This window comes from Pecten maximus, chromosome 18 (genome assembly GCF_902652985.1).
Source record: "Pecten maximus chromosome 18, xPecMax1.1, whole genome shotgun sequence".
Taxonomy (NCBI): domain Eukaryota; kingdom Metazoa; phylum Mollusca; class Bivalvia; order Pectinida; family Pectinidae; genus Pecten; species Pecten maximus.
The window spans coordinates 14337700-14365568 of record NC_047032.1 but is presented as its reverse complement, the minus strand read 5'-3'; the positions used below and the strand labels follow the sequence as shown (position 1 = coordinate 14365568).

Genomic DNA, 27869 nt, shown 5'->3' with positions numbered 1-27869 from the left:
CTAAAATTAGGCCAGAATGTTTGAAATATGCTCGTTTTAAATCAAACTAAATGCATAAGCATAGCCGAAACGGTCCGATTAAACTCCTATCCTGCCCGATTCTGCCAGTTTCTGCCCGATCCTGCCCGATCCTGTAAATCGTCTAACCGGTCGTCCCGAAGCCTCCCGGTGGAAAATGAATATACATGTAGCACATTTGCAATCATTCGGGATCAGGCGCGGATCCATCCAGGATGCCGATTTTTTTTTTCCATTTTTTAGGCTAAAAAAAAAAAAAAAATTCCTCCTCCGAAAAAAGGGAAAATTTACCTAGAATACGTATTCACTTTAAAAACTTCAAAAAGATATGTTGATGTTGATGATGTTGATGTTGCTGGTTTAAAGTCTCGATTTAGGTTACAACCTCTACTCGCGACTCTAGGTTAGAACATTAGTCCGGGGTGACTGTTAGATGTTGTCAGTTGGTGATCCCCTCCTCCTTTCTCAACACGGGCTTGGGACCGGCTACGGCGGAGTTCAAAAAGATATGTTTGCCCCCCACAGGGGGAGGGGGAGGGGGAGGTGCCCCCCCCTGCTCCCCCCCACCGCTTCCTACGCCACTGTCATATACACTATGTGTTGGTGATCCGAAGATATAGATTATAATTTCATGTTGTAGTTGTACCGAGAGAAATATATACGACTTAGATTGGCTGTTGTCTGTTGTCTTAAGCTAATGACCTTTCTCTTACGTCATTAAGATAAAATTGAAATTACAACGAATCCGGGATATATGTAGATTAGGTTTAGATATCGATCACTATTTGAATGCTAATCATCAAAGGCAAATAAACAGATTTGGCACTGATACAAAACCGAATGCATATGCTGTAGATCTAATGAGATAATATTACATGTCTTTGGTACAAAAATCGTTTTGAATTTTGACAAACACCATGCCATGTCTTGTCTTTGAATTTCCCTTCTTTGTGAAGCAACATCCAAGGAACGGTACTATTTTGTGCGAGGTAACATCTCTTCGATGGCCGAAAACGGATTGCAACAGTGTTACTAGTAACAGGTGTTTGTCAACAAAATATGTACGTACAATGTACTTATTTTGTATCGAAAACGTGTATTTAGAAGGTTTCTGTTTTGAACACCTACTGTTTTAAAATATCAATTAACATTTCTCCGTGATTGATTATTACGCGGTCAGATTCAGATTCTTTTATTTCCTTGTGTTACAAGACACATCGAAGAGTAGAGATATACATATGCGATACAAAACAAGAGATATCTTTAAAAAAGATAAACGGCATAGTAGTTTTTATGATGGTGATTATAATGTAAAAATGCTGGTGAAATAAATTAACGAACTCATGCGTTTCAGCACGGATAACAAAATTATATCTATTTGAATCATTTTTGGTGATAATAAGACTGCATTTGAATCAGGAATATAATTTTATTATTGTGTCATTTGAAAAGATACATCCACTTATTCAGCTTGCATTCAATCTTGACTTTGTTTCGTTTCTAACTGCATATCTCAATCTGTATTTTGCATTTACCGCTACATTGACCAATCACATACTTCATCTTGACCAGTAACGCCACCTGTCGCGTCATATCCGGAGCCAAAAGAATATTATACGGCTATGCCGAAAAACAATAGAAAGTGTTGGATAATCATACCATTATACCAGTCTTATAAATAGCGTTCAACAGAAGAACGCATTCCATGGTATGCAATACATTTACTTAATGAAATAAAGTATTTCTACGATGATACATACTCATTAATCCCATTATCTACTCTATTTTCAATTCAGAACATTTATATTTTTGTTCAGAGACCTATATACTAATTAGTATATAGGTCTCTGTTTTGTTTCATATATATCCTTGTTATAAACCCAAGAATAAAATTAATTTGAACACTGACATTATCATTAAGCATATACAATATACATATATCATTAATGCATAATTAAGTAATACAATGTACAATACACTTCATTAATAATGCATACTGTATGACACACCATATACTATTTCCAAAGAACCGGTACGGTAAATAGTGCTAATGTTTGCTTCAATTTAATTCATATACAATTTTACATATTGTATCATATTAGGCGTATGGTGACATTGCCTGTTACAAATATTCAAAGACCAAGAGGTATGGCGCACATTGGCCTGTTTCGACCTAATGGTAACCGTTTTCAAAATAAAAAAAAATAAATGTTAAAAACTGAGTTTTTGAATACAAACCTTAAATCTATAACATATAAAAAATCTTATTTGCGAAAAATTTGTTTGTTCATTGCAATGGATATTTCATTAAATGGCCGTAAAGTTGCATCATCGGACTATTTGCAACTGGGGAGTGTTCCCGCATTCATATCCTTTTTTGACATACAGCGCATCGGAAGACCAACTTTACAATGTCTTATTTTATTCTATGCACCAAAAGACTACTGAAATCCTATTCTTAAAAAGTGATCCTCTGATGCGCTGGTATCGAAAAATTGAAAAAACGTAGTCGATAAAATATCTTAATTTTAGCATTGACTAGACTGACTATAACTGATAACAAAATATCAATTCCAAATGCGTATACATCGAACCCATAATCAACCAACCCCCCTCTCAGACCGTGACTCCAAGTTGAGCTTTCTCTGCTCTCGGACTCGGTTCATTGACCCAGAACCTCGCTTTCGTCTACATGGAGTATATACCCCCCATAACCTGTATCTGAAGCATCGCTGTAAATCACGAAATCGTGCGTGTACGACTTGTCTATAGGCGCAGCATTCAAACTCTCTACTTTAGAATACCAGAATCGCATTTCGTCTAAAGTATCCTTTGTCAAAGATATACCAGAGTCCCAACTTGCTTTGGTTTATCACGCATGCGTACATATGCCGTGTCATCATTCTGACCACTGGGCCCATAGCTACATGTACACTTTCATAGCGGTTATCTGACCAGTCTAGCAAGCTGTCTCGCTGTCACTCTACCTTTCACATGAGATACACTATCCAACAACGTGAGTAACGACGACCTCAGCCTTTCAACCTTATTGTCGGGTATACAAAACCATTCCCTCTGAAAATGACCAAGGCACACCTAACCATACGGCATATTGACCCGTAACACAACTAATCTGCTATTAGGAAACCGAAACGCCTCAAATCTGCCCTGACCGAACCACTGAGCGCGCTAGCCTCAGCTGCTGTAGCATTACCTCGGGTGTATCTCTGAACGCCAACATTTTGAATTTACCAGTAGGGCAGTTTGTTTTGATAGCGATTATAGTATTTTCCCTAAAAGTAGTCTCAATGCCAACAGGTCATTTACATGTACCTGTAAAAATTACCAGTTGATACTACCTGTAGGTGAAATTAATGATTTATAATTAAATATCATGTATTTATTTTATTTGATATCTTCAAATTTAAAACGACAATACAATATTTTTTTGCTTGAAAATTATCTTTATGTTCAAAATTATGATTTTATTTTATCTTATTAAAGTCTTAAAAAATCATTTATGCTCATTTTTAAAATATATATACATTTGCATTTAGATAAATACAATGGTTTAACTCTCTCGTTGCAACATTAATTTCCATATAGGCATATGGATAATTTGAATTAATTGAGACTAATTTCACTACTTTAGAAAGTTTGATGATAATACATTGTATATACAGCTACATAAAAGTCTGCACAAACAGCAATATACCTGAAAATATAACTTCCCAAAACTTGAATGTTCCATTGTACAACCAGGTACACATTTAATAACTACTAATTACTACTTTGGTCGCATGTTATTGACTACCTCTCAATAGAGGACTTGAAAATTTGACAAATTACAAAGAGTGATATTCATCTTCTATGTCACCAGAGCTGCAAACTCTACACAGGCGTTCACTTATATCGACGAATTTCAATATTCAGAGTATGCGCTGATAAACGTATTCTACTCAAAGCAATTATTGTACGTTTTGGTATATATTTATATAGATAACGTTGTAGTGATATATAATCTACTAAATAATGTAAACATATCTTGTCGTGCATTGTCAATAATACATTTTAATACTAAAAAAGCATCTCAATGCAGTTCTTAGTACTAAATAGCTTTAATCAATACTTAATTACATTATAATACTGGGTATACACAATTGGGAAGAAAACCCGATTAAGTTAATTTCTATTTTCTTTCCGTCAAAAATGCATTTCGTAAAAGGCCTCCATTTCCACCCGAGTCCAATACAATTGTTAAAAATAGTAAGCAAGGCTTGATTTACGAAATCTTCATTGTAATATTGAGACTGTCAATGCCGTATGCCTTCAGAAGCTTTATAGCACTTTTAAATTCATCCGTAGATAGATATCACGGTCAAGCTCCAAAAACAGAGATCTAGAGTCCATATCAACATGTAAATCAGTATTCTGCTAGACATTATCAGAATGGGGTTTGTTCTTGCATTATAACGTGGATTGGTTTTCCATAGGTGCTTCCTATATTGCCTTTGTTGAGAGGTACATGTACATGTATGTGTGTCCAGTCATTTTCAACTTTCTATACTGAAACGAAAAAGAAACGCAACTTCAAATTGTAGGTTTAATAAAATAATACTTGTGAGCATTATGTTTAAATTTCATATGTAATAGTTAATATTGAATATTGATGTAACATCCTTTAAATGTTTAGAGATTTTTAAGAACAGGTCACTTTGCTAGAAGGTCATGATTGGTAGTACCCTACGTGAATCCAAGTTGAAATGGCAGCAGTTTTGAAACCGTGCCCTAATATCGTGTGTGTCCTCCTCGAACAGTTATCACATCTCTAATTCTTTGTTGCATTGAGTTCATCAGGGCATTGACTTTCCGTATTGGAATGTTATTCCATTCTTGGACGAGTGCATTTGCTAACTGAGGGGGGGGGGGGGGGGGGGGGGGGGGGGGGGGGGGGGGGGGGGGGGGGGGGGGGGGGGGGGGGGGGGGGGGGGGGGGGGGGGGGGGGGGGGGGGGGGGGGGGTGTGGTATTTGGGGGGTTACGGGCGATTTCGAATTCTTCTGTCTAATTCATCCCACAAATGCTCGATTGGGGACAGGTCGGGGCTATATGGAGGCCAATCTATAGGAACAATGTTCTGTGTCGCAAGAAAGTCTCTACAGACTCTTGCAACGTGTGGTCTCGCGTTATCTTGCTGAAAGGTTAGATGATGCTGCCTAACAAACGGCACAACATGGGGCCTAAGGATCTCATCCCGATAGCGTACGGCCGTTAAATTCCCATTGACTATCACCAAAGGCGTCTTCAAGCCATGGGAGATTCCCGCCCAAACCATAACTGATCCACCCCCAAATCGGTCGTGTTCCAAAACACAGGCGTCAGCAAAACGTTCGCCTCGACGCCGGTACACACGTTGACGGCCATCTGCTCGAAATAACGTGAATCGAGATTCATCGGTGAAGAGCATAGACCTCCAACGTCTCATAGGAAAACGTCTGGGCATATGTGCCGTTGCCCATTGCATACGACGTGCTCGACGTTGCGGTGTTAGTGGTAAACCAACGTACTGTCGCCTTGCACGCAAATTAGCCTCACGCAGTCTGTTGATCACTGTTTGGGGATGAATTCGACGGTTATGATTACCAATCGTATTCCTTGCCGTTTCAGCGGCCGTTAATCTCCTGTTACGCAGGTGTGCCAACCTAAGAACCCGGTCTTGACGTCGCGACGTTACGCGTGGACGTCCTGATCTCGGCTGGTCATCGACTCTTCCTGTTGCGTTAAGACGTGAAACTAATCGACTAATAGTCGATTTGTGAACTCTGAATTGTCGAGCGACGTGAAGTTGCGTGTTCCCTGCCAGAAGCATCGCTATAGCACGTCCTCTATCAACCTTTGATAACCGTGGCATAATTGTGAAAGGAATTATTGTTTGCAAAAGTATTGGCGATGATGTGGCTCAATGTTAGTGATGAATTGATACTGGTTTGAATGAAAAAAGAACGCATATGTTTGTACAGGCACGGTTTTTGATGTTTTTACCGCGCCGGAAGTGCATAGGTCTCTAGTCACACTTGGGTGATTTTGAAGATTGGTATGGGTGTTAGGCAGGGTGCATGTTTATTTCCGCGATTTTTATACAGATATGTATATTTAATACAAAATTAATCACAATTTTCCATGTTGCGTTTCTTTTTCGTTTCAGTATATATGCATATTTTGTAATGTAATGTAATATCATGTAAGTTTTTATTTCAGATATTCTTACTTTCTCTATGTAAGGCTTTTTATTATATATATTTAATCATTTCCATTTGAATATTAACATGCATTGTTCATTTATCGTATTAATATGTATTTTATGTGTACAATATTAATAAATAAGTATAGATTTCTTAGTGCTGAGATTGGTGAAATAAACTTTTCAAGTAATTAGTTAACAAAAACTATTCAGTGCTATGATGGAACTGTAAGTGGCATATATAAGTACATTTATGAACAAATGTTGTTATTACATAGATTTGTTGCTATTTTTTAAAACTATATATGCTCTATATTACTTAATTGCTCATTTTGTTGAATGCATACATGTGTGTTCTAAGAAAATGGGAAAAAAACAAATACAATTCTACTGTATGATTTGTAAAACACAGGTAAATCTCAAGTGACTGTACAGGTAAAAAAAATTACCTCCAATACCATCGTCCAGATACATTATTACTCTATTTCTCTGCGAACGCCAGTGCTTTACCAGCACCCGTGTCACCTTTGCAAAAATATATCCAGCAGTGGGAAGACCAAATGGTAATACATTGAAAACAAAGTATCTTCGCTCTCCGCTGATCACCCATGAAAACCCTAAAAATGTCCTATGGTCCGGGAAAATCTCAATATGGTGATAAGCTGATTTGAGATCGAACATAAATACCAAATCGCTTGTCTTGGACATGTCCAACGCTACCACTGAATCCTCAAATCTACACATGTGCTAAACAAACAAGGATTCACATGCCTACAATCCAATACAAGACGTAACTTCTCCTTGTTACCAGCCACAGTCAATGGGTTAACCACCTTTGGGACAATGTGGACTTCTGTTATACATCCTTTTGAAAGCAACGCATATATCTCTTACAATACAAAAGTCGCATTATCCCTCGCAGATTTATTGTAACATAAAACAACGCTATCTGGTACTGAAAACAAAGGCAACTTGTAACCCTCGCGTATAACATCCAACACATTTTGACAGGACTCTATACTCTCCCATTCCGGCAAAGCATTACACAACATTCCTACCGGTGATTTGACCTCAGAGTTTGACCTTTCATCTCTATTGACCCTACTATTAGTCGAAGCAATGAATTTCTTTTTGCATTAGAGGTTGGACAAAATTTTTAACAAAGGTTTCTCAACTGAAATGGGCTAAGTAATGATACAATAGAACACAGAAAAAAATCCACCCGAATCCCTCCATGGCAAAACCTCGTTTTCGTCCAAAATCCAAGATGGCGGTCATAACATAAGTGCCAATATTCAAATGAACATATCAGGAGGTATAAGGGGACTAGAAATACATTCTAGGTGTCATTTCAGACAAAATTTGAGTTGGTTATTAGTTTGGCGACACATCTGAAGTGATTTCGACACATCTGAAGTTTTTTTCCAGGATGAAAGTCAATTTGAAATTAGATCAAATTTTGACTCAAATTTTGGCGAAAATTGTGTATATTGATTCCGTGATATTATTTGTTTCATTTTCAGGTGCTGATCATGATCCAATCTTTGCTTATTGTAATGCATAGATAATAGATACATCTTATTCATCTGGCATTTTCTATTTTTGTTTCATAAATATAAGTGTATCTACAGTCTTTGTGTGAGATGCAGCTGGGCACAACAAATACACCAAATCCTTGGCTCTCATCATCCCTAAAATGCAGCTTTCACGAATGGACTCTTTCCTGTCAGGAGAACTGATGGTGTGTGGTCAGGGATATTTACGGATTTCTTCATCGAGCAAGTTCTTATGGCTAGCATCAAGTCAAGTGGGGGTCTGCCGCGTGGGCTTAGCTTCACTGAAATTACTCACCTACTGTTCCTACCCTTCGCACCGATATGTGCAGAGGTTAGCAATACCATCTTCGAGAAAGCAGGGTTGTCCTTCTAATACCGCAGATGGGCATCGTTACCTTGCAAAATCACGTATCCGACATGACATGTCTGATATTCAGAAACTGATTGAGGTGGTTATTGAACGGGGGCAAGTGGCAGAAGAATAAGTAAACACAGCTAATGCGAAAAATGATGGCAACAAGATTCTTGCTTCCATGGGTGGTAAATCTGTGGCAGGTTACAACTTTTCTCAGAATAATCAAGTACATACTCTAGCCTCAGCTGTCCATGTAAAATCAGCGTCTAGTGAGCGAATCGAAATGGACTCCCAGCGTCTGTATCAGCTTCCCCTTGTTACAGGTATCAACGATATTTCTCTTTTTGAAGTCTTCAAATACGAGCTCTATTCATACCCTCCGTAACTCTTTGATAACTATTTGTGTATGCAAACAGGGGACAAAGCTGAAATCATAACCATCTACTGAAGCTTGCTCCTTTAAGAATCACCCGAGACGTGATCGACATAGGTTGCAGTTTGTAATTGATGGGGGAAGGTTGCTCCATAAGTTTTCGTGGCCTAAACATGCCAACTACGTAGAAATGTATACCCGCAATGTCCATGAAAGTTTCGGCCACGCATTGGTGGTATTTGACGAGTACCATTACTCCAGCACCAAGGCGAAAGCCCAATGTCGTCGGAAAGGATACGATGTGGGCGTTTCAGCGTCAGTGTCTGACAAAATATGCACACTTGTATGTCTTTATGCGGCTACAAAGCCAACAGCTGTCGTTGCTGAAGATCCCGATGTATTGTATCTCCAGGTACATCATGCAGATATCAGTGACCACAGTGAATACCTGTACATGTTGACATCAATGCAGACGGCTTCTGTCACTAACTTGAAGACTCTGGAGCCCTGTCTTGCTGGAGCTATACTTTTTCTGCACGCAATTAGTGGATGCGATACCACGTCAGGGCCTAATGGAATAGGAAAAGTAACCGTCCTTACCATGTTCAAAGCACTACAACGGTCTTCATCCTTTTCCATGTCTCCATCTTCATCAAAAGATGACATCGAAAGAGCAGGAGAAGATGCCATGTTGGCAATATACGGGACCACGTCTACACTAAACCTTAACGCGGCAGGAGAGACAAAGTTTCAGCTAAAAGTGGCAACTTCTGCAGGATTCGTGGATCTAAGAAATCGCCTCCTACCAGCAATGCAACCGCTTATTACAGCCATCGGACATATCATCAGATGCAAGCTTGGCGCGATAAGAACATCTCCTCTGATCACTCTGAGGGATGGCAAAAGTCCTCTACGGCTGGTCTTGTACCAATCCTGGTGACCAAACCAGCTGCACCAGAAAGACTATTTTCAATCATAAGGTGTAACTCCAGTGGGAAATCAATCTAATTAAAATATAGATGGTATCACGGGATGTTAATCTGGATTGGTGCTTGATTAATAACGAACGCCGATGTTCAAATGTATGCTATATCATTTAATTATTAATTGATACAAGTAAAACCGTTAAAACCGTTTGCAACGGCATCATTTGTGTTGTTTCTTCTTCATGTCCATTTGACAAAACTGCTGCATTTATGGCTTAAACATAACTTCATCTTACATTTATGATATTTAACTGTTGAGTATCTAACTGTTAATTATCAAATGAATGACTGTAAATGGCAAATAGTCATGTCTGGAGACCGACAAAGCGTTACAATACTTGAATTTTGATTTATTTTGGTCATTTAGCTTGCAACTTCCTTAACAAATATGTTATTTACCTCTGATGACTTTGAAAGTATCACCAAACAATTTGTTACCCTAAAATTAGCTGAAATTGACACCTTAAATGTATTTCTAAGTCACTTAGTTCCAATACTATGACCGTTTGAACATTGAACCTTCTGTAATGGCGGCCATCTTGGATTTTGGACGAAAACGAGGTTTTGCCATTGGGGGATTCGAGTGGATTTTTTTCTGTGTTCTATTGTACCATTACTTAGCCCATTTCAGTTGAAAAACCTTTGTTAAAAATTTTGTCCAACCTAAGTCATTCATTGCCTGGACTATATGGCAGTAAATTTGTTCACCGAACCAGAACCGGGTATAACAAAACCACGTGGCGTATACGTAGTCGCTCGCTCATCAAACGCTATGAATACGTCCCTCACGGACACACGTGCTTCCACACAAAAACAAAAATTATTTTGGCCTTTATGAATAAAATCTAGCCTCCAATGACCGGGCTTTCCACATATGAAACACAATCCGGGTCGCCTGCTCGTGCTCGAACTCGTCGTGGTCGTTTCCACTTGCGAAGACTGTACGTGTTGTCTCCCAGGGACGCTAGGGGAAAGACCACTTCTGCTTTGCAGCCTTTAAAGTTCTTATTTTTCTCTGAGCTCTGGCTTCCGCTCTAGTGACCCGTTTCTCGTCTTCAGAGCCTTCGGCTAATGCATTTGTCTCATACTCCTCCACAATTTTCCAACCTTTCTCGGAGGAGTCGGCCATCTTAATTAATTGTTGTCTATGTTTAATAATTTCCATACCTTCGGCAATCTTTATACTGGCCCTTTCAACGTGCGAATTATAAGAAGAATTCTCCTGCAAAGCCTCATGCGCCTCTTGCAGTTTGTTTCGCGTTTACTTTGGATTGCTCTACATTTCCTTTTTCTTAAATTGGTACGGAGATACTTCAGACATTTTTGAAATTTGAGTTTCTGCTATCTGTCTCCTGATTTCCTGCTTAAAACCCTCCAACTTTGACGTCATCATCCGCTCTAAGCTACTCAACATATCGCTCTATGACAATGCTAGTCGCTCCATTCCTTCCGACTCCATATGTAAAGCTATTAAATCCGGTACGTGAAACTAGATGAATTTAGAAGGTGCGTTCCCGTGCTGACCGAAAGCTAGAATGACTTACAAGACCACCTTACCACAGCCCATACTTCTGAAACGATCCCATTGGTCAATACAAACTGCACGTACTACCCGATCTATACGACCGACACGTATACACGCAAACCTATAGGACAAATATTTCCCGCTATTCTCCGAAACGCGGGAAATTTGAATTCACAACACGCAGCGCGCCAATGGACCATGGCGATATATTTTGGTCCTGTGGGAATCACTAGGGTCACGTGATATTTTACCTGTACAGTATATATTATTAAGTGGTATTTTTAGCCCAGACTATCGCTGTACGTGGCCTAGGTCAGGATAAGCGGAAAACGACCATACCTCTTTCAATTAGACTTCATCTCACTTAAACGTGGACTTGTGGTAAAAGATCAGTTACCGAACGAACTTGATTAATTTCATGTGATTGCGTGTTGATATGAAACAAAGGAATTCTCAATAAACCAATGAAATTAAACTTTCAAATACTTAACCATAGATCCAGTTCTAGCGAGAACGAACATCCGCACGCACGATCACTAACTCACTACATGTTATGTCACTGTTCAGTCCATCTACGCCAGTACAATTAGTGCATGGAACCTTCAATGGCCCTGCAATAATTACAAACAGTAACTGCTAATTAAGGTTCCGCAGATAAATCGAGACTCATCGCGGGTTAAAATTAAGTGCAGTTGCAGAATCAAAGAAAAAAAAAAATTTTGTCGCCAAATTATCATGATGATAATTTACCACGTGAGCGTGCCTTATCTTTACTCCAGTCCGGGGAACAATGACTATTTATCAGTATTTGGTATTGAATATGAAATATTCGGAACAACGGTTATTTTTAAGGAAGAGTAAGATATGCAAATAAAAATAAATGATACGAACTTATGACTTCTGGAAAAGTGCTGAAATTTTAATGAATTTGGAGTTCACTTAAACCTTAATATATTGGCAAAGCGAGACAGACGACACATATAACTACGTGTAATTCTTATCTTGTTCTTGGTTGTCTTAATGTAGCTTGCCTGAACACCAGTTCTAATTTATCTTATCGTATTTCTATCACTAAGAATTATTTCGTATTACACTTTTCTTTTCTGTGAGTATTGATGTGCACACAACTGCGTTGTTTGCATCAATAGTAGCGAAACCAGTCAAAATAAGGGATTAATATATACCTTCATACGCATACAGTATATGTAAGAGTGTCAGTCGTTGAACTTTAGTTTGCTATATTACCGACTCGAGATTGTAATAAGTGTTTATTGCTATCTTAATTCTTGTTTACGTCAGCTTCATTGTGGAGGAAATAAAGGGAATGCGAAAGGTGAACAATACCTTCGATTTATTCTAGTCAGATATGAACATATAATGAAGTTGTTTTGCAAGTCATATTTAGCAGGATTTCAGCAGTGTCATGCAAAATAGATAAATTTGAATCAGGCCTGAATCCTGGAGGACATCTGTTATATCTATGCGATATCATAGCTTATGTTTGCTTATTATGGAAACAAAAGCAAGCTGTTCACTTGTATTTAAATCAGTAAATGCACGTATAATATAACGAAATGGAAATAGAGCAACGAAATTTATGCCAACATGTGGAACAACGCACCTTCTGTGTCAATACTTGTTACATAAACCAAGAGTCTGCTTGTTACATCATTAGACTGTTAGATACTATCATAGCTGTATCTTTTTTTTAAGATTCAGGTAAATACACTTTCTCACTTGATACTGCCTAACTTTGTTGAGCGTTCGCCCCTTTGAGGTTTGGGTTCTGCTACCTGGCTAAGACATACAAGAGCCTTTACAATGGTAGTTGCTTCAGCATTTTGGGAGTGGGACGATAAGTTTGCCCGTTGTCAGTATAACGTGACCGGGTGGGATGTTCTCTTGGATGTCATCAGCATCATGATCACTCCGCATTCTCCTTACTTACACAGGCATACATCTCGCGCATGCATCTTGCGCGCAGGGGAGGCCGTCCTTAAAATACCTTAACTGTTAATATCTAATCAAACAAACCTACACTGAAAGCGAATTAATTGCCTATTGAAGGCATTTTTACTTGGTGCCTGCCTGTTTGACCTTGATTCTAGCGGACAGAAATAGCTTCAACGGTAAAATCGTCTACTTATTTCACCTTTAAAGCGAGATAAAACTAAATAGTCTATTGTACTTTAAGGTATGTTTTCCTAGTCAAAAAGTTATTTGCACTAACAGTTACAGTCAAGATCATATAAGGATGGGTGTCAAGGACTCACCAACAGTCAAGTTCATATGGGGACAAATGTCAAGGAGACACCAACAGCCAGGGTCATATAAGGACGGGTGTCAAGGATACACCAACAGGTAAGATCATATAGGGACAAATGCCAAGGAGACACCAACAGCCAGGGTCATATGAGGACGGGTGTCAAGGAGACACCAACAGCCAGGGTCATATGAAGACGGGTGTCAAGGAGACACAAACATCCAGGGTCATGTGAGGATGGGTGTCAAGGATGAAAAATGTTTCTTTGTGAATTTTTGACCACAATTTCCATCGGGACGTATTTGAACAAGGCTCAAGCTGCTAATAAACTCTAGTACGCTAGAATATATGATCTAGGATGCTTAAGAAACAGGATCTTGGTGCTCACCACCGAACAATCTTTATTGAATCTCTGTTCAACTGACATTTTGTACACATTTCTCTTCTTTCTCTTAATCATTTGAAAAAATGAATAGCCTTCATGGACAATCTGAGAAAGATTACCATGAACTCGGAGAAATACGGATTACAGCTTCAACTAACACAGGCAAAAAACTATTAAGATTCTTGAATAACTTTCTGCAAAGTAGCGATAGCGAACTGTTAAAATTCGAAAACAGTCACTTGCCAGCAATCTTATTAGATGAAGGGTATTGTACATATGAAATTTGAAAAAAAAATCATCAAGAGTTTTCTAAGAAAAAGCAATATCAAACTGCAACTGTCAAAAATCAAAATTGAAACCTGTGAGTCAATTTTGCTTCCAATTAGTCTTAAAGATGGTAGTTGGTTACTGAATCATGGACAAGCTCAAGTGGCCGGGGTTATCAATGATATCCTTAAAGCCAAAATTCCTAATAATATTGTGAGTATATTAAAGAAGAGCTGAATTAATCTGTATCAAAATCAGTGTCAGTTAAGATTAAGCGTCTTGTGTATAAATCAGTTAGAATATCTTAGATACATACCTTTGATCATTTATTTATAATTAATTTTTCTTTGTTTTCATGGTAAATACTCAAATGTGATTGGTCGAAAAATTCTGTTCATTCTTCTATGAAAGAAATTCCGAGAATGGCGCGAAAAATGTGACGTCACAATACGACAATTGACGTTGCGTATTGATTTGAGAAAAATAATCCCATTTAAAACCAGTAAAATTGTACATAAAACATGTTTTAAATTAGAAAATCATTTTCAAAAATTAATTATAAGCGTTTTTGTCAATTATGTTTTAGTTTCATCGGGGTATGAAACAAATTTTGTTTGCAAACTTCTGTAAGAATCCGCTACGCGCAAAATTTGTTTCATACCCCGCTGAAACTAAAAAAAAAGACATCAATGCTTAAATATTTGGATTAAAAAATATATATGTCTGTGGATTAAAATACATGAACGTTACCAATTATATTATCATAACATACATATATATGCATAACTTTACACATTAAAGTGTCTATGGATTGTAATAATTGTATGTTATATATATATATATATAACTTTACACATTTCTTGTTTTTGTTTTTTGTTTTTGTTTTATGGATTACAATGTCTTGTGAATATATATAACTGAACAAGGTTATAGAATCGTGTACAGGACGAGACAGTGTGGGCTACAGCTTTGAGTGTCGCTTGTTTACGTAAAAATACATGTCTGAGAAGACGTTATGGGAGATGATAGAGAAGAAGGCACTTTCATGGCTGTCTTCTCAAAACCTGGCTGGCAAAACCGTCGAGGAACTTCTCACTCTGGCCTACATATGCACTGACATCAACTCCGTGGCTTTTTGTGTTCGAAATTGATCAAGGAGGCTTCTAAGATCAATAGGATCAAATAAGAATTTCTGCCAGTGTTCATTCTATGGGTGTTCACCGCTTTAACAAACTCACATAGCTTTTGCAATATAGCACCCCGAATAATTATTTTTTTTTGTTTGTTTTTTTGTTTTTGTTTTTGTTTTTGCTTTTTTTACAAAACTGAAATTCTGGTGTACCAATTATAAGAAATATAATATTGTTATATGCATGGTAAGAGGTATGTGTCTGATTGCGCATAGTTTTGTTAACCAGTTGTTTGAGTTATAAACACTAGATTTTTGATAATATAACATAGGACATTTATTGATTACATTTGTTACTTTATTTAATGTAAATTGCAATAAGTTCTGTAACATATCACAATACTTTTCTTTTCGATTTTAAGGAAGAGTTCTTTTTGAGGGGCCACGGTGGCCGAGAGGTTAAGGTGCCCTGACACTTTAACACTAGCCCTCCACCTCTGGGTTGCGAGTTAGAAACCTACGTGGGGCAGTTGCCAGGTACTGACCGTAGGCCGGTGGTTTTTCTCCGGGTACTCCGGCTTTCCTCCACCTCCAAAACCTGACACGTCCTTAAGTGACCCTGGCTGTTAATAGGACGTTAAACAAAAACAAACAAACAAACAAACGAACAAACTATAATGTTATAAGATTAATATTCGTTTGGTTGCTGGATGAAAAAATAAAGAAATCTAAGTAAATTCAGGCGTTTGCTTAAAACTTTGCAAGCTCCTTTAAAGCTTACTTTAAAAATAATATAAATCTATAATTCATAAATAATTCTTACATATGTATGCATTATTACCTATAAACTACAGTAATCATAGTATGGTTACTTTGTGTTTACTGGACTCGCTTTTTTATTTTGACAGGAGTTATTCCCCTTGATACATGAATGTTTGTCTTGACTTAATCAATTTTAATGTTTATAGTCGTACACACACCTCGGAAACCCATTTTACCTTAACGGAAACTCGCCGAACACTCAACACAGATGATAGTTTCGTGAAAGAACTTTTCTGCGTGAATTAAGAAATAGCTTTAATTCCCCTTGAAAGTGTTGACAAATACTGTTTGTAATATCAACACTGTAAACGTGGGACTTGTCATTGTCAAAATGATACTAAGATTTATTTGTTTTGTTTCATTATAAGAGAATACTTACGGATCTCTCATGTTTGGAATCGTTCTAATCTCAACGTAACGCCATTATAAGTAGGTAGATAAACGTAGCAAAAAAAGTTATTTTTGTCTAAAATTAATTAACAAACAAATGAAAAGGTCTGATCCAGTTGTTTATTATAAAGGTATCAATACCTTTCAAAGCCAAACGGTTAGAAAATCAAATTTTCTTATACTGTACAAACAAAAAAACAAAAACAAAAACAACAAAACAACATCGTTACTATCATTATCAAATACATCCCTATATCGTATACACATTTCAGTGATCATCATCATTCATTTTTGTTAATTTCTTCATTCATTTCTGTTGTACGCATTGTTGTAGTGTAGTTACATTAAAGTGTGCTTGCTTGTTCAAAATTATTTCTATTTTTTTTTCACGAGAGGATAAATCATGATCATAATCGTCGTCCTCTTCGTCGTCGTCATCATCATCATCATCATCATCATCATCATCATAATCGTCGTCCTCTTCGTCGTCGCCGTCGTCGTCATCATCGTCGTCCTCTTCTTCTTCGTCGTCGTCGTCCTCTTCTTCTTCTTCTTCTTCTTCTTCTTCTTCGTCGTCGTCGTCGTCGTCATCGTCGTCGTCGTCGTCCTCTTCTTCTTCGTCGTCGTCATCATCATCATCATCATCATCATCATCATCATCATCATCATCATCATCATCATCATCATCATCGGCTTGTTGAAAATCAGTGATTTATTAAAAGGAGGTGGTGCATAGGAGGGCTAAATCGGCCCACGGCGATTTTTTTCCCGGAAACATATTTTTGTCAAAAGCATAATATCCCCGATTATGTGGGAGGAATTAATTTCCATTCCTCAATGTATATATTCTTTTTTTGGTGATTTCATTATTTCCCCATCTAACTGCATAAGAAGCTAATGTTTTGACCACTAATTATTATGGAACACATATTTATTTTCTATTTGTGAAACAAATTCACCCCATTTGTTTAAGGTTTAATTTTGTATATGAATCATCACGCTCCGTGACCCTAAAATTAAATTTCAGCCTTATTTGATGTCTTCTTTGTGAAAATCATTGTTTTTAACTTTTCATTTAAAGTCTAATACCACAAAGTTATTAATGGAGTACTATCAAAATTTCCGGTTAGAAATAATCTATGGATATTCATAAACATTTAATGAAACAGATTTATTTGGTGAATTACTGGATATGCCAAGATTTTATTATGTTAAATGCATACACCCCCAATTTTGGACAACATATCAAAGTACCGAAAGTACTGAAAAATAGAGGCAAATACTAAAAATCCAACAAAAATAACAATGCAACCAGACTTTACTGCTTGTGTCAGACAGGGTGCTCCTTTTTAACCCTTGGGTTTTTAATACAATTTACTTCATGACCTTTCTTTGTAAGCAAAAATCTTTTGTTATCCAGTAATTTTTGATGATTTGTTTTAGTTGTGTATCAAGATTAATATGCAAACATGTTTTTTAAAAGCAAAATTTGATAGTACTCCAACGATTATTACATTTTATCTACATAACAAATAAAAGAAAATTTCAAGAAGGTAATTTTTTTACTGATAATTTTGTTAAAAAAGCTGTAATTACACTTTCTATTATACAAATTCATACTAAACACACATGTTTTTATAAAATATAACATCACATGAGACTATCAATGCAATATGAAATTTATCAAGTACTTTTGTACGAGAAATATACTGAATTTAAAAGGGAGGATACACATTTTTTACAGAAATCATGTTAGGTGGCGCTGCGTATACAGCATTTGCCAATTTTCGTTTTAGTGTCTAAAATGACATGTATTTGGTAAAAGTCTATCATAACATCATGCATAAAATAATATTCGGCCGTGGGCCGCCATGCACCACCTCCTTTGAATGTGCAAAAAAAGTACATTTGCATTATCTAATTTCAACAAAGATAATACATGTTTTTCTGTTTATTATGCCTATAAACTCCAGTTGTAAATATTGGAGGCTAGAATAACAAACGGGTTGCTTGACTCGGGAAACTTTTGCCTGGATATGATTTCAGATTTGGTGAAGATTTTTCGAGTGACTTTTAGTAGACTTGGCCAATTTAGCAGGTTCAGAAATGCATGTACATGGCATTGGGAACTTTTCTTGTCAAAGTTACTGTGCTGGGCAGTTTCCTCTTGGTTCCTGATACGTCGATGAAGGGGTAATCATTTTCTTAGTATAGTGTTGCGGCTGGAAGGAATGATAATGAATAGTTTCACAAATGTTTATGATCAACAATAACAACGACAGCAACAACAACAGCGAACATAAAAATCTATCTTACAATACACATCTTACATTAAAAAATGTTTCCTTTCTACTAGCTTAACCTTGGATTACTGATTTGGTTGACCGAACAGAAGATTTTCTCGATATACTGATTTCATCTTTTTCATTTTCTACAACTGATCATGCAGTGCATTATTAGTCTATCTGTAGTTTAAACGTAGTGCCCTACTAGATTACATGTAGTCTAAACGTAGTGCCCTACTGGTCTACCTGTAGTCTACATGTGGGACACTTCTAGTCTACCTGTAGTCTACATGTGGGACACTTCTAGTCTACCTGTAGTCTACATGTGGGACACTTCTAGTCTACCTGTAGTCTAAACGTAGTGCCCTATCAGTCTACCTGTAGTCTAAATGTAGGGCACTTCTAGTCTACCTGTAGTCTAAACTTAGTGATTACTTGTCTACCTGTAGTCTAAATGTAGGGCACTTCTAGTCTACCTGTAGTCTAAACGAAGTCTACTTTTAGTCTAAACGTAGTGCCCTACTGGTCTACCTGTAGTCTAAACGTAGTGCACTACTAGTCTACCTGTAGTCTAAACTTAGTGATTACTTGTCTACCTGTAGTCGAAATGTAGGGCACTTCTAGTCTACCTGTAGTCTAAACGAAGTGTCCTTCTAGTCTACCTGTAGTCTAAACGTAGTGCCCTATCAGTCTACCTGTAGTCTAAACTTAGTGCCCTATCAGTCTACATTTAGTCTAAATGTAGGGCACTTCTAGTCTACCTGTAGTCTAAACTTAGTGATTACTTGTCTACCTGTAGTCAAAATGTAGGGCACTTCTAGTCTATCTGTAGTCTGAACGTAGTGCCCTTCTAGTCTACCTGTAGTCTAAATGTAGGGCACTTCTAGTCTACCTGTAGTCTAAACGTAGTGCCCTACTGGTCTACCTGTAGTCTAAACTTAGTGATTACTTGTCTACCTGTAGTCTAAATGTAGGGCACTTCTAGTCTACCTGTAGTCTAAACTTAGTGATTACTTGTCTATCTGTAGTCGAAATGTAGGGCACTTCTAGTCTACCTGTAGTCTGAACGTAATGCCCTACAAGTCTACACGTAGTCTAAATGTAGGGCACTTCTATTCCACCTGTAGTCTAAACGAAGTGTCCTTCTAGTCTACCTGTAGTCTAAACGTAGTGCCCTACTGGTCTACCTGTAGTCTAAACTTACTGATTACTTGTCTACCTGTAGTCTAAATGTAGTGTACAACTAGTCTACCTGTGGTCTAAATGTTGTGTACTACTAGTCTACCTGTAGTCTAAATGTAGTGTACTACTACTAGTGTACACTAGCAATGCACTGGGTTTTGAAGTTGGTTGGTCTATACTCAACTGTATAATGTCCCTAACATCATCCAAGTTTCCTTGAGATACGAAACAGCGGCATTATGTAATTTTATATTCATTTTTCGCAATATACAATACACACTGTTATCCTTACCTTTAGTCCACCTCCTGTGCAGAACATGATGTAATCAGAGTCTGCTAAAATGGATTTGAAATTTCTTCTTACAGATGGCTGATTCCAGTCCCATTGTTTCATTGTATTGACAGCATCCATGACTTTGGTTGAATTACTGACAGCTTCGTATTTAGGAAAGCTGATGCAGCCGTTCATCTTGATTCGTGGGTAGAATAGAAGCATACTGATGCACATTTCTTCTTGTGTTGAAATACCACCCTGTATTATAGAAAGATAAATTGTTTTAAGATACAAACTCACATGTATGCTATATATTTTTGTTTTATTTGTAAACTGTATTTATTTTACAAATCATTACAAAACCAGCTACATATATTGTATAAAGGATTATATCAATTATGCTTATTAACCCCGATGGAAACGCGCGAGGGGTCTTAGTGTGGGAGAAAACCGATGTAGTCAACAGGTGACACCTAATTATATAACCTTTTCACGTCCGATCGGGGAATCGAACTCCGGCCGCCTAGGTGAAAGGCTAGCCAACTACCCATGTTTTATCACAGTAGATGCGGTCGAGAATAGCCAACTTAAAAGCTGGTTTTGGTATTTAGCATATGTTAGTGGTATAGCTTGTAAGAGAGTAAATCCTTTGAACATCTAAAGCGATAATACTTTCTTTTTAAATCATTTGAAAAATGTAATCAGGAGTAACTGCTTTTATTAAATATGGCATACAACTAAGATTTAACCTTGATTAAGAAGACATAAAGTGTCCCCGACAGTGTTTTGTAAAAACCGAAATTAGTTGGAAACAATGACATTTCATTTCTGCAGGTCCTACACGAATACATATGTTACCGACTGTAAGCAGGACACTGCGCAGACTCACTCTCACCCACGTGACTCCATTCGACATATGCTCATGAAGCATTAACGGATAAAATATCCCTTCAATATTCACAGATGAACACAATCGCGAAAATGTTAATTCGTGAAAATTATATGGATAACTGTATGTGTTATTATACTTACATAAGTTGGCTTTGTTTTATAGCGTGAGTCGTAAGTGCAGTCAACGGCAATACTGTCACCCTGTAAAGTAATATGATATAATGTATCGTTATGTAAAACAATGATATAATGTATCGTTATGTAAAACAATATAATATACTGTATCGTTATGTAAAACAATATAATATACTGTATCGTTATGCAAAACAATATAATATACTGTATCGTTATGTAAAACAATATAATATACTGTAACGTTATGTAAAACAATATAATATACTGTAACGTTATGTAAAACAATATAATATACTGTATCGTTATGTAAAACAATATAATATACTGTATCGTTATGTAAAACAATATACTATACTGTATCGTTATGCAAAACAACATGCGCTAAAGGAGAGCAAAGGGATGCGTCTGAGATAAGGGAATAGAAGTAGAGCAGAGATATAACCAACACGAAGCACTGAAAATAGATAAATTATCGAAAGGCGTCATACTGGTTAAATTAAAAAGAAGAGTTAAAAATATACCTTTTGTATGTTAATTTCATGTCTTTTAGCTCGTATATCCTGGAAATCGAAGTCATAGTGTTTATCGTTGGCGAATGGTTCCAGCTCTGTTCCGTTCCGGAAGTGACGTGTTTTGATTGCAGTTCCTAACAAGTGGGCATGTTGGAACACAGCAAACACATTGACGCCTCCTTCCGGTAATGACTGAAGGTCAAAAAATAAAATAGAAAAGGAAAACAAAAATAAGAAATTAATTGTTATAGATTATGAACAGATAAGAGCCGAATTGCATACAACTAAGTATATCGTGTGTTGTGAAAAAAACCAGTAACTGAAATAGCGTTTCTATTATGTTTTTTTTTTCAAACTAATTAATCATACCAAGATAATGTCAAATAAGCAGTCCGTTTCCTTACCGATTCAAAGCACTCCTCTGGACAGTAAGTTTTTGTAACAAACGCCTTCTCGTGGGGTGGGATGAGTTGTGTGGATCGTACATCCGCGCCAGTGTAGATAATGCCTGCGTCATGCTGACGTAACTGTGTTGTGTACGATATTATAATCCCTGAACTATCAACAATGTCTGCAATTCAGGAAAAGGAAGGTATAGTAAAGGCCAGCGCATCATAAGCAGCTAAAATTCGTCAGGAAAAAATACTTTGGAGCTAATTAATGTTCTCGGCTTGACAGGTTGTATATTATATGATGTAATAAAAATTATGTCACATTATATGAAATTATATTTCAAAAATACAAAAGAATACCGTCATGAAACGAAACCGTAGCTCTCGCTCGGATTAAAAGTCGTTTTGATTTTGTTTGTAATTAAAATTTCACGGTAGTTTCACCATTGCTTTATATATATATGAAACAACGAACAAATTATGGCACCAAATATTGCTACATGTATTGCTACATATTGGTGTTAGATGTTTGATGTCATTATCACAAATATCCTGTCAATACTGTTTTTATTAGGCAGCAAAGCTGTTCATAATTAATGTACTCTCCAATTTTATGTTATAGCTCCATAAAATAAAATATATTCAAGTAAATCCTTATGCTTATATTTACTTTACACAGTCCCTGTGGTAATCATTAATTTACTATACACAATCCCTGTGGAAATCATTAATTTACTTTACACAATCCCTGTGGAAATCATTAATTTACTATACACAGTCCCTGTGGAAATCATTAATTTACTATACACAGTCCCTGTGTAAATCATTAATTTAATATACACAGTCCCTGTGTAAATCATTAATTTACTATACACAGTCCCTGTGTAAATCATTAATTTACTATACACAGTCCCTGTGGAAATCATTAATTTACTATACACAGTCCATGTGGAAATCATTAATTTACTATACACAGTCCCTGTGTAAATCATTAATTTACTATACACAGTCCCTGTGGAAATCATTAATTTACTATACACAGTCCCTGTGTAAGTAATTGATGTTATGACTCCGCTATATCAGCCATCCAAAAGCGACGTTACAAACAGCGACGTCATTTGTCACGTTTACTGGCGACACCATTTCTAAGCCAATGAAAATGCTTGTTACAAGCCAGATTTAATTAGCGAATCATGTACCTGTTTTATGTGTGGGGTTGTCATAATGCGTCTCCATGACAAAGAATTTCGGGTCATCTCCTGTACCGAGTGGAATGCCTGTGTGCTCAGGAAGATAGTACGTCTGAAAACAAACAATAAGTAAAACATATGTACACTGTACGTATATGTTGGATATAGTAGAAATTAAAACAAATAGAGGATAAGAAAAATAGCATAACAAAAAATATACCTTATCCAAGATTTAGGGACTTTCAGGATTGTTAAGTGATACTGGAATCCTAACATGTGGCCATTAAACATACAGACGTGAAATTAAAAGGTTTGTGCTCTCTGCTTTCCAGTAATGTAAAGTGCTCGACACGGAGAATATCTTTTTTTTCTGAACAATTTCTAAACGACAAAGAGACAAAATTGCATGACACAAAATATATTATACACTTACACCACCACCGATGGCCCAAACAAGAAAAATACTGCGAATTCCCCGGAGTGCATCAGGCGTATTCTTTTCGTATGTGCAGTCAAAGTTGAGGTTGTCATATTGAGGATCAATTTCTCTATCGTAGAAATACAAGACAATATGATGCACGTGCTTCTCGTTTCCCTTCTGCACGTACGGCTCATACTGCAATTAAACGGCAATATCAAGCAATTGATAATGTTATTGTTCATTCAATACTTCTGATTGTACTTATCAATTACAGTGGATAGAAAATAGCCAACAATAATCAGATCAGCAAACTCTACAAACCAGAACAAAGAATTGACATGACTAGTGTTCAAAATTCCAATTATTGGAATGAACATAAATTAAAAGACAAAACAAATAACAAAACCAAAATATTGAATAAATTGCAGTGCTATTGACACAAAATCAACATGACTTTTTACCAATGCCTTCCTCCGTAAAACAAAATCGACATGCGATTCAATTCCTTGTAAGAATCATGAATACAGAACTTTGGAGATACCTTGAACATGTGATGTTTCTGGGGGAGATCCGGTAGTCGGTATGATGAACAGTGGTAAGTTGTTCCTGCAGCAGGTACGCTGTACTGTAAATAATTAATTAAAATATTGATTTAATGAGTCTAATATTGCAATCTTATCGCCTGTCTTACGATTATAATTATTAATAAATTGATAAAAATGCAACGATTATGTATAATATGAAAACAAATACAAAAAGAAAAAAGAAACATTGAAACTGTGTGAAGGACAACAACAATTTTCATTATTCGTTCGTAACCAGTAAATATTCAACAGCCATTTGATTACTAAACTGTTTGATGCTATTGAATATGTATATAGACTAATTTGCCTCATACTTACGTTATTTTTCACAAATCCAAATGTTTTGACATCTGTGGGTATGCTAATTGCCGAGGCGGAGGTGGCAGAAAGAAGTAACAGCGCACGTGACCCTCTTCGAGCGATCCCGTGCCACGGAAGTGACGTAATATGTACCGGATCGTCGGGATGGTAGGAAAATATAATTCTCATGGTATCGTCCTGTAATTGCATGAAATAAGAAAACCAAATCATTACATGATCATAGAAAGCTAAACCAATAATTAAGGTGATATTCCTGAATAATTGGGGGCTTTAATAATCCTACATAAGTACAGCATAAATTTTGCACTCAAAATACTGTAATAGATGTGTACAGCTGAAACTTCAGCTCATATATGAAACGGAAAAAAAAACATAGACTGTTTAGCACAATGATAAATTGGCACAATAAACGAAAACGCACGAAGAAAACCGAAGCTGCAACTAGCTCAAACAGAAATGAGAGGTACATGTATGTGTTTAGTGCGAAAAGTGTTACAATCAAATAACCATAAAAATGACAGTGTCGTACGCCCACCTAATTATTTACACGGCATTATGAAATTATTTATTACATGTTTGCTGTCTACTTCCAAACTCAAATATTCAATTATCATCGAAATCATTCCACTGGGACGGGTTTAAAAATGTACAAATGTAGTATATATGTATGTAAACAAACCAATGATATTGGTAGATAAAAATGTAATAAACTTACCGATATTTTAAAATCATCGTCGTCACAAGTGTCAAGCTTTCGTGTGAAGCTGAGTACTGTTCCGAAATCATTTTCTTCTCCATGTAATAAAGTCCAGTCCTGTGAATCATCCTCTATTGGCATAGCATGGGCGTCTGTATGACAGTCCTGAAGATCGGAGGTGGGTGTTTACAATCAAAATAGTATAAACTATGCCTTTCGATGATATAATCTTTATTTAAAAAAAAAAACAGGTTCATGATAATACTTAACCTAACCATACTGTTTCTGTTAATTTTGTTTTCAAAGGACTTAAAAATGATATCTACCGTACACTTCTTTGCATTAATACTTGCCAAATCAGAGTCCTACTTATAGATGTATATATAAATATATAAAATGCAAGTTGAAAAATACCTGAAATATTTGTTTTTTCGCTGAGCAACATTATACTAACTGATGCGTCAATTGATTAACTTATTTTAGGTTTCAATCTGTTGTATTAGAAAAATGAAATACGAGGGCTGGCTGATAAGTTGTGAGCCTCAAACTGAAGGATTTGAATTTTGTATTATTTTTCAAAACAATCCCCTTCATTATCTTTACACTTTTGCCAGCGGTGTTTAAGGGCCTCAATGCCACTTTTATAGAACTCCTTTTCATGGCTTTTTTTTCAGAACGTCATCCACTGCATGTTAGGGTTAGGTTCGAGTGCCTATAATAGCTGTTTTCAGTTTCAGAAATAGATGAAAGTCTGATGGAGCGAGATCAGGTGAATAAGGCGGATGCTCAATCAATTTAAAGCCGCAGTCGTGAATGGCAGGCATGGCAATGACAGACTCTTTCATCCTAACCCTTACTCTAACCGATTTTGTCCAATTTGCAAAATCAACCCTCGTAGATGGACATGTTTCTGTTTTACCATGCATTATTCATATCCATTTGTTAATATTCATATTCTCTGTACTGCACTCTTTACGAAAATAAACAATTGTTATTGTCATTGTTACGGTAATGTATATGTATGCTCAGCAAATGATATTTCATTTAAAAAAACAGACGGTTATGACAAGTGACAACATGACAAATAAAGTCGACTTACTTTCAAGACCGGCCTCTTTTCGATTCAGACTTATTATCAATATTTTAGGCTAGTTTAAGATTACATGCTTTTAACAAGATAACACATTTTTTTATAATTATTTCACAAAAATTAATGAACTATTGCCACGCTACAATAATTTCAAGGAATTTGAAATTGTTCACGGATAACAAATGTTAAGTAAAGTATTAATCAAGAAATCTTTCATTTTATAATATAACAATTTGAGAAAATATTCGTAATACTGCCATAATTTGTGATATAAAGAGGGCTGATTATACATTGTGGGCGATACATAACAATCTTGTTTCGAGGATTTCGAGACCTGTTGCGAGTTCTTTATTCATCGATTTATCTAAATATAAGTATGACCTCTGATCTCGAAGTCAACGGGGTCATATCATGAGGATTCGAGGTAGCTAAGTATATTTTGTATGAAATATTAACGGCAGGACTGATTTTTTTCTTCGAGTTAAGCATGGTGTTCGGGTTACCAGAGCTTGAAATAATGAGGTTTGACTGTACCTTAAAGTGCGTGACTCCATCTTTGACCCATCCGACTACTACGTCTCCCGGAAACATCTGCCCATTCCCAGAAATGCCAAAGCCGACATATCCGCGAGTTTTCACGTGGGTCTCAAATGTTATATGAGTCTGGTTAGCATCCCAGAATAGCCAATATGCGCCATCTTCATCCAAGCGAGCATCGTGCGCAAACTTGCGGGTTGGTGTCGGCTTTCCGGATATGGTCGCTGCTGTAGAGCGACTGGTCGTTGATGTTGCGTCGCTAGTGGACGCATACGGGGTCTTCGTCACCTTGACAACGTCGGCAGCATGACTGACTCCAGCAGCTTCAGTAGTTACGCCAACAGAGTCTACAACTTTACAAGTTGTTAAATGGAAACAAAGAGAAAGGAAAAGAAATCCCGTATACATACTGTAGTCAAAGTGATATATGTTTATTCCAGCTAGAATGAAAATGATTCTTGCTTTATGCTGACTCTGTATTTATACAGCTCGTGAAAAAGACATTTCGAAATGTGCCTATCTCGTGATTTTGAGCAATGACAATTTACAAACACAACACTGATAACAGGGGATTGACAACACAGATATGAAAACAGCCAGCACTAAAACAATAAAGGCTTTGTTAGCTTACTTTAGGCCTATATGGTAAATATCTGCTAGACTTTATGATTGATTTTATAATTCTATATCACAGTGCCTCTTAAAGAATAATTAAATATGTTGTAGCATTTTTTTAAACAGCCCATATCAAAATGATATAATGTATTAGTTGTTTCGAAAAACAAGCTTCGAACTTGAGAGTCAATTTCGATGTTTAGTACATACGTGCCCTATGTCCATGTATTTGAAATTCTGGACTAGCCCTTGTTTCGGTATAAATTCCGAAAATATTCTTTACTTGAATATTATTATACATGTAAGTCTTATATTCTCGAAATTATTAAGGATAATTCATTTTCTGCAATGATAGGATATTAATTCATTGATATCATTTTATTTCAACCTATCTTTCTTGAGATGTATTAAAATACATGGAACTATTCTGACTTT

General features: G+C 36.6%; 1 protein-coding gene across 1 annotated transcript; it reads right to left on the bottom strand.

Annotated features, from left to right (window-relative positions):
- Nucleotides 1-18246: 18246 nt before the first annotated feature.
- On the bottom strand, nucleotides 18247-27248 carry LOC117316916 (DBH-like monooxygenase protein 1 homolog). The gene is made up of 11 exons (XM_033871694.1): nucleotides 26817-27248; nucleotides 25211-25357; nucleotides 24493-24672; nucleotides 24132-24215; nucleotides 23603-23785; nucleotides 23179-23281; nucleotides 21992-22158; nucleotides 21597-21779; nucleotides 21082-21141; nucleotides 20068-20307; nucleotides 18247-18530 (listed from the first exon to the last, which is right to left on the bottom strand). The coding sequence occupies exons 1-11, from the start codon at nucleotides 27225-27227 to the stop codon at nucleotides 18453-18455; spliced, it is 1836 nt and encodes a 611-aa protein (XP_033727585.1). The 5' UTR covers nucleotides 27228-27248; the 3' UTR covers nucleotides 18247-18452.
- Between the last annotated feature and the right edge of the window lie 621 nt (nucleotides 27249-27869).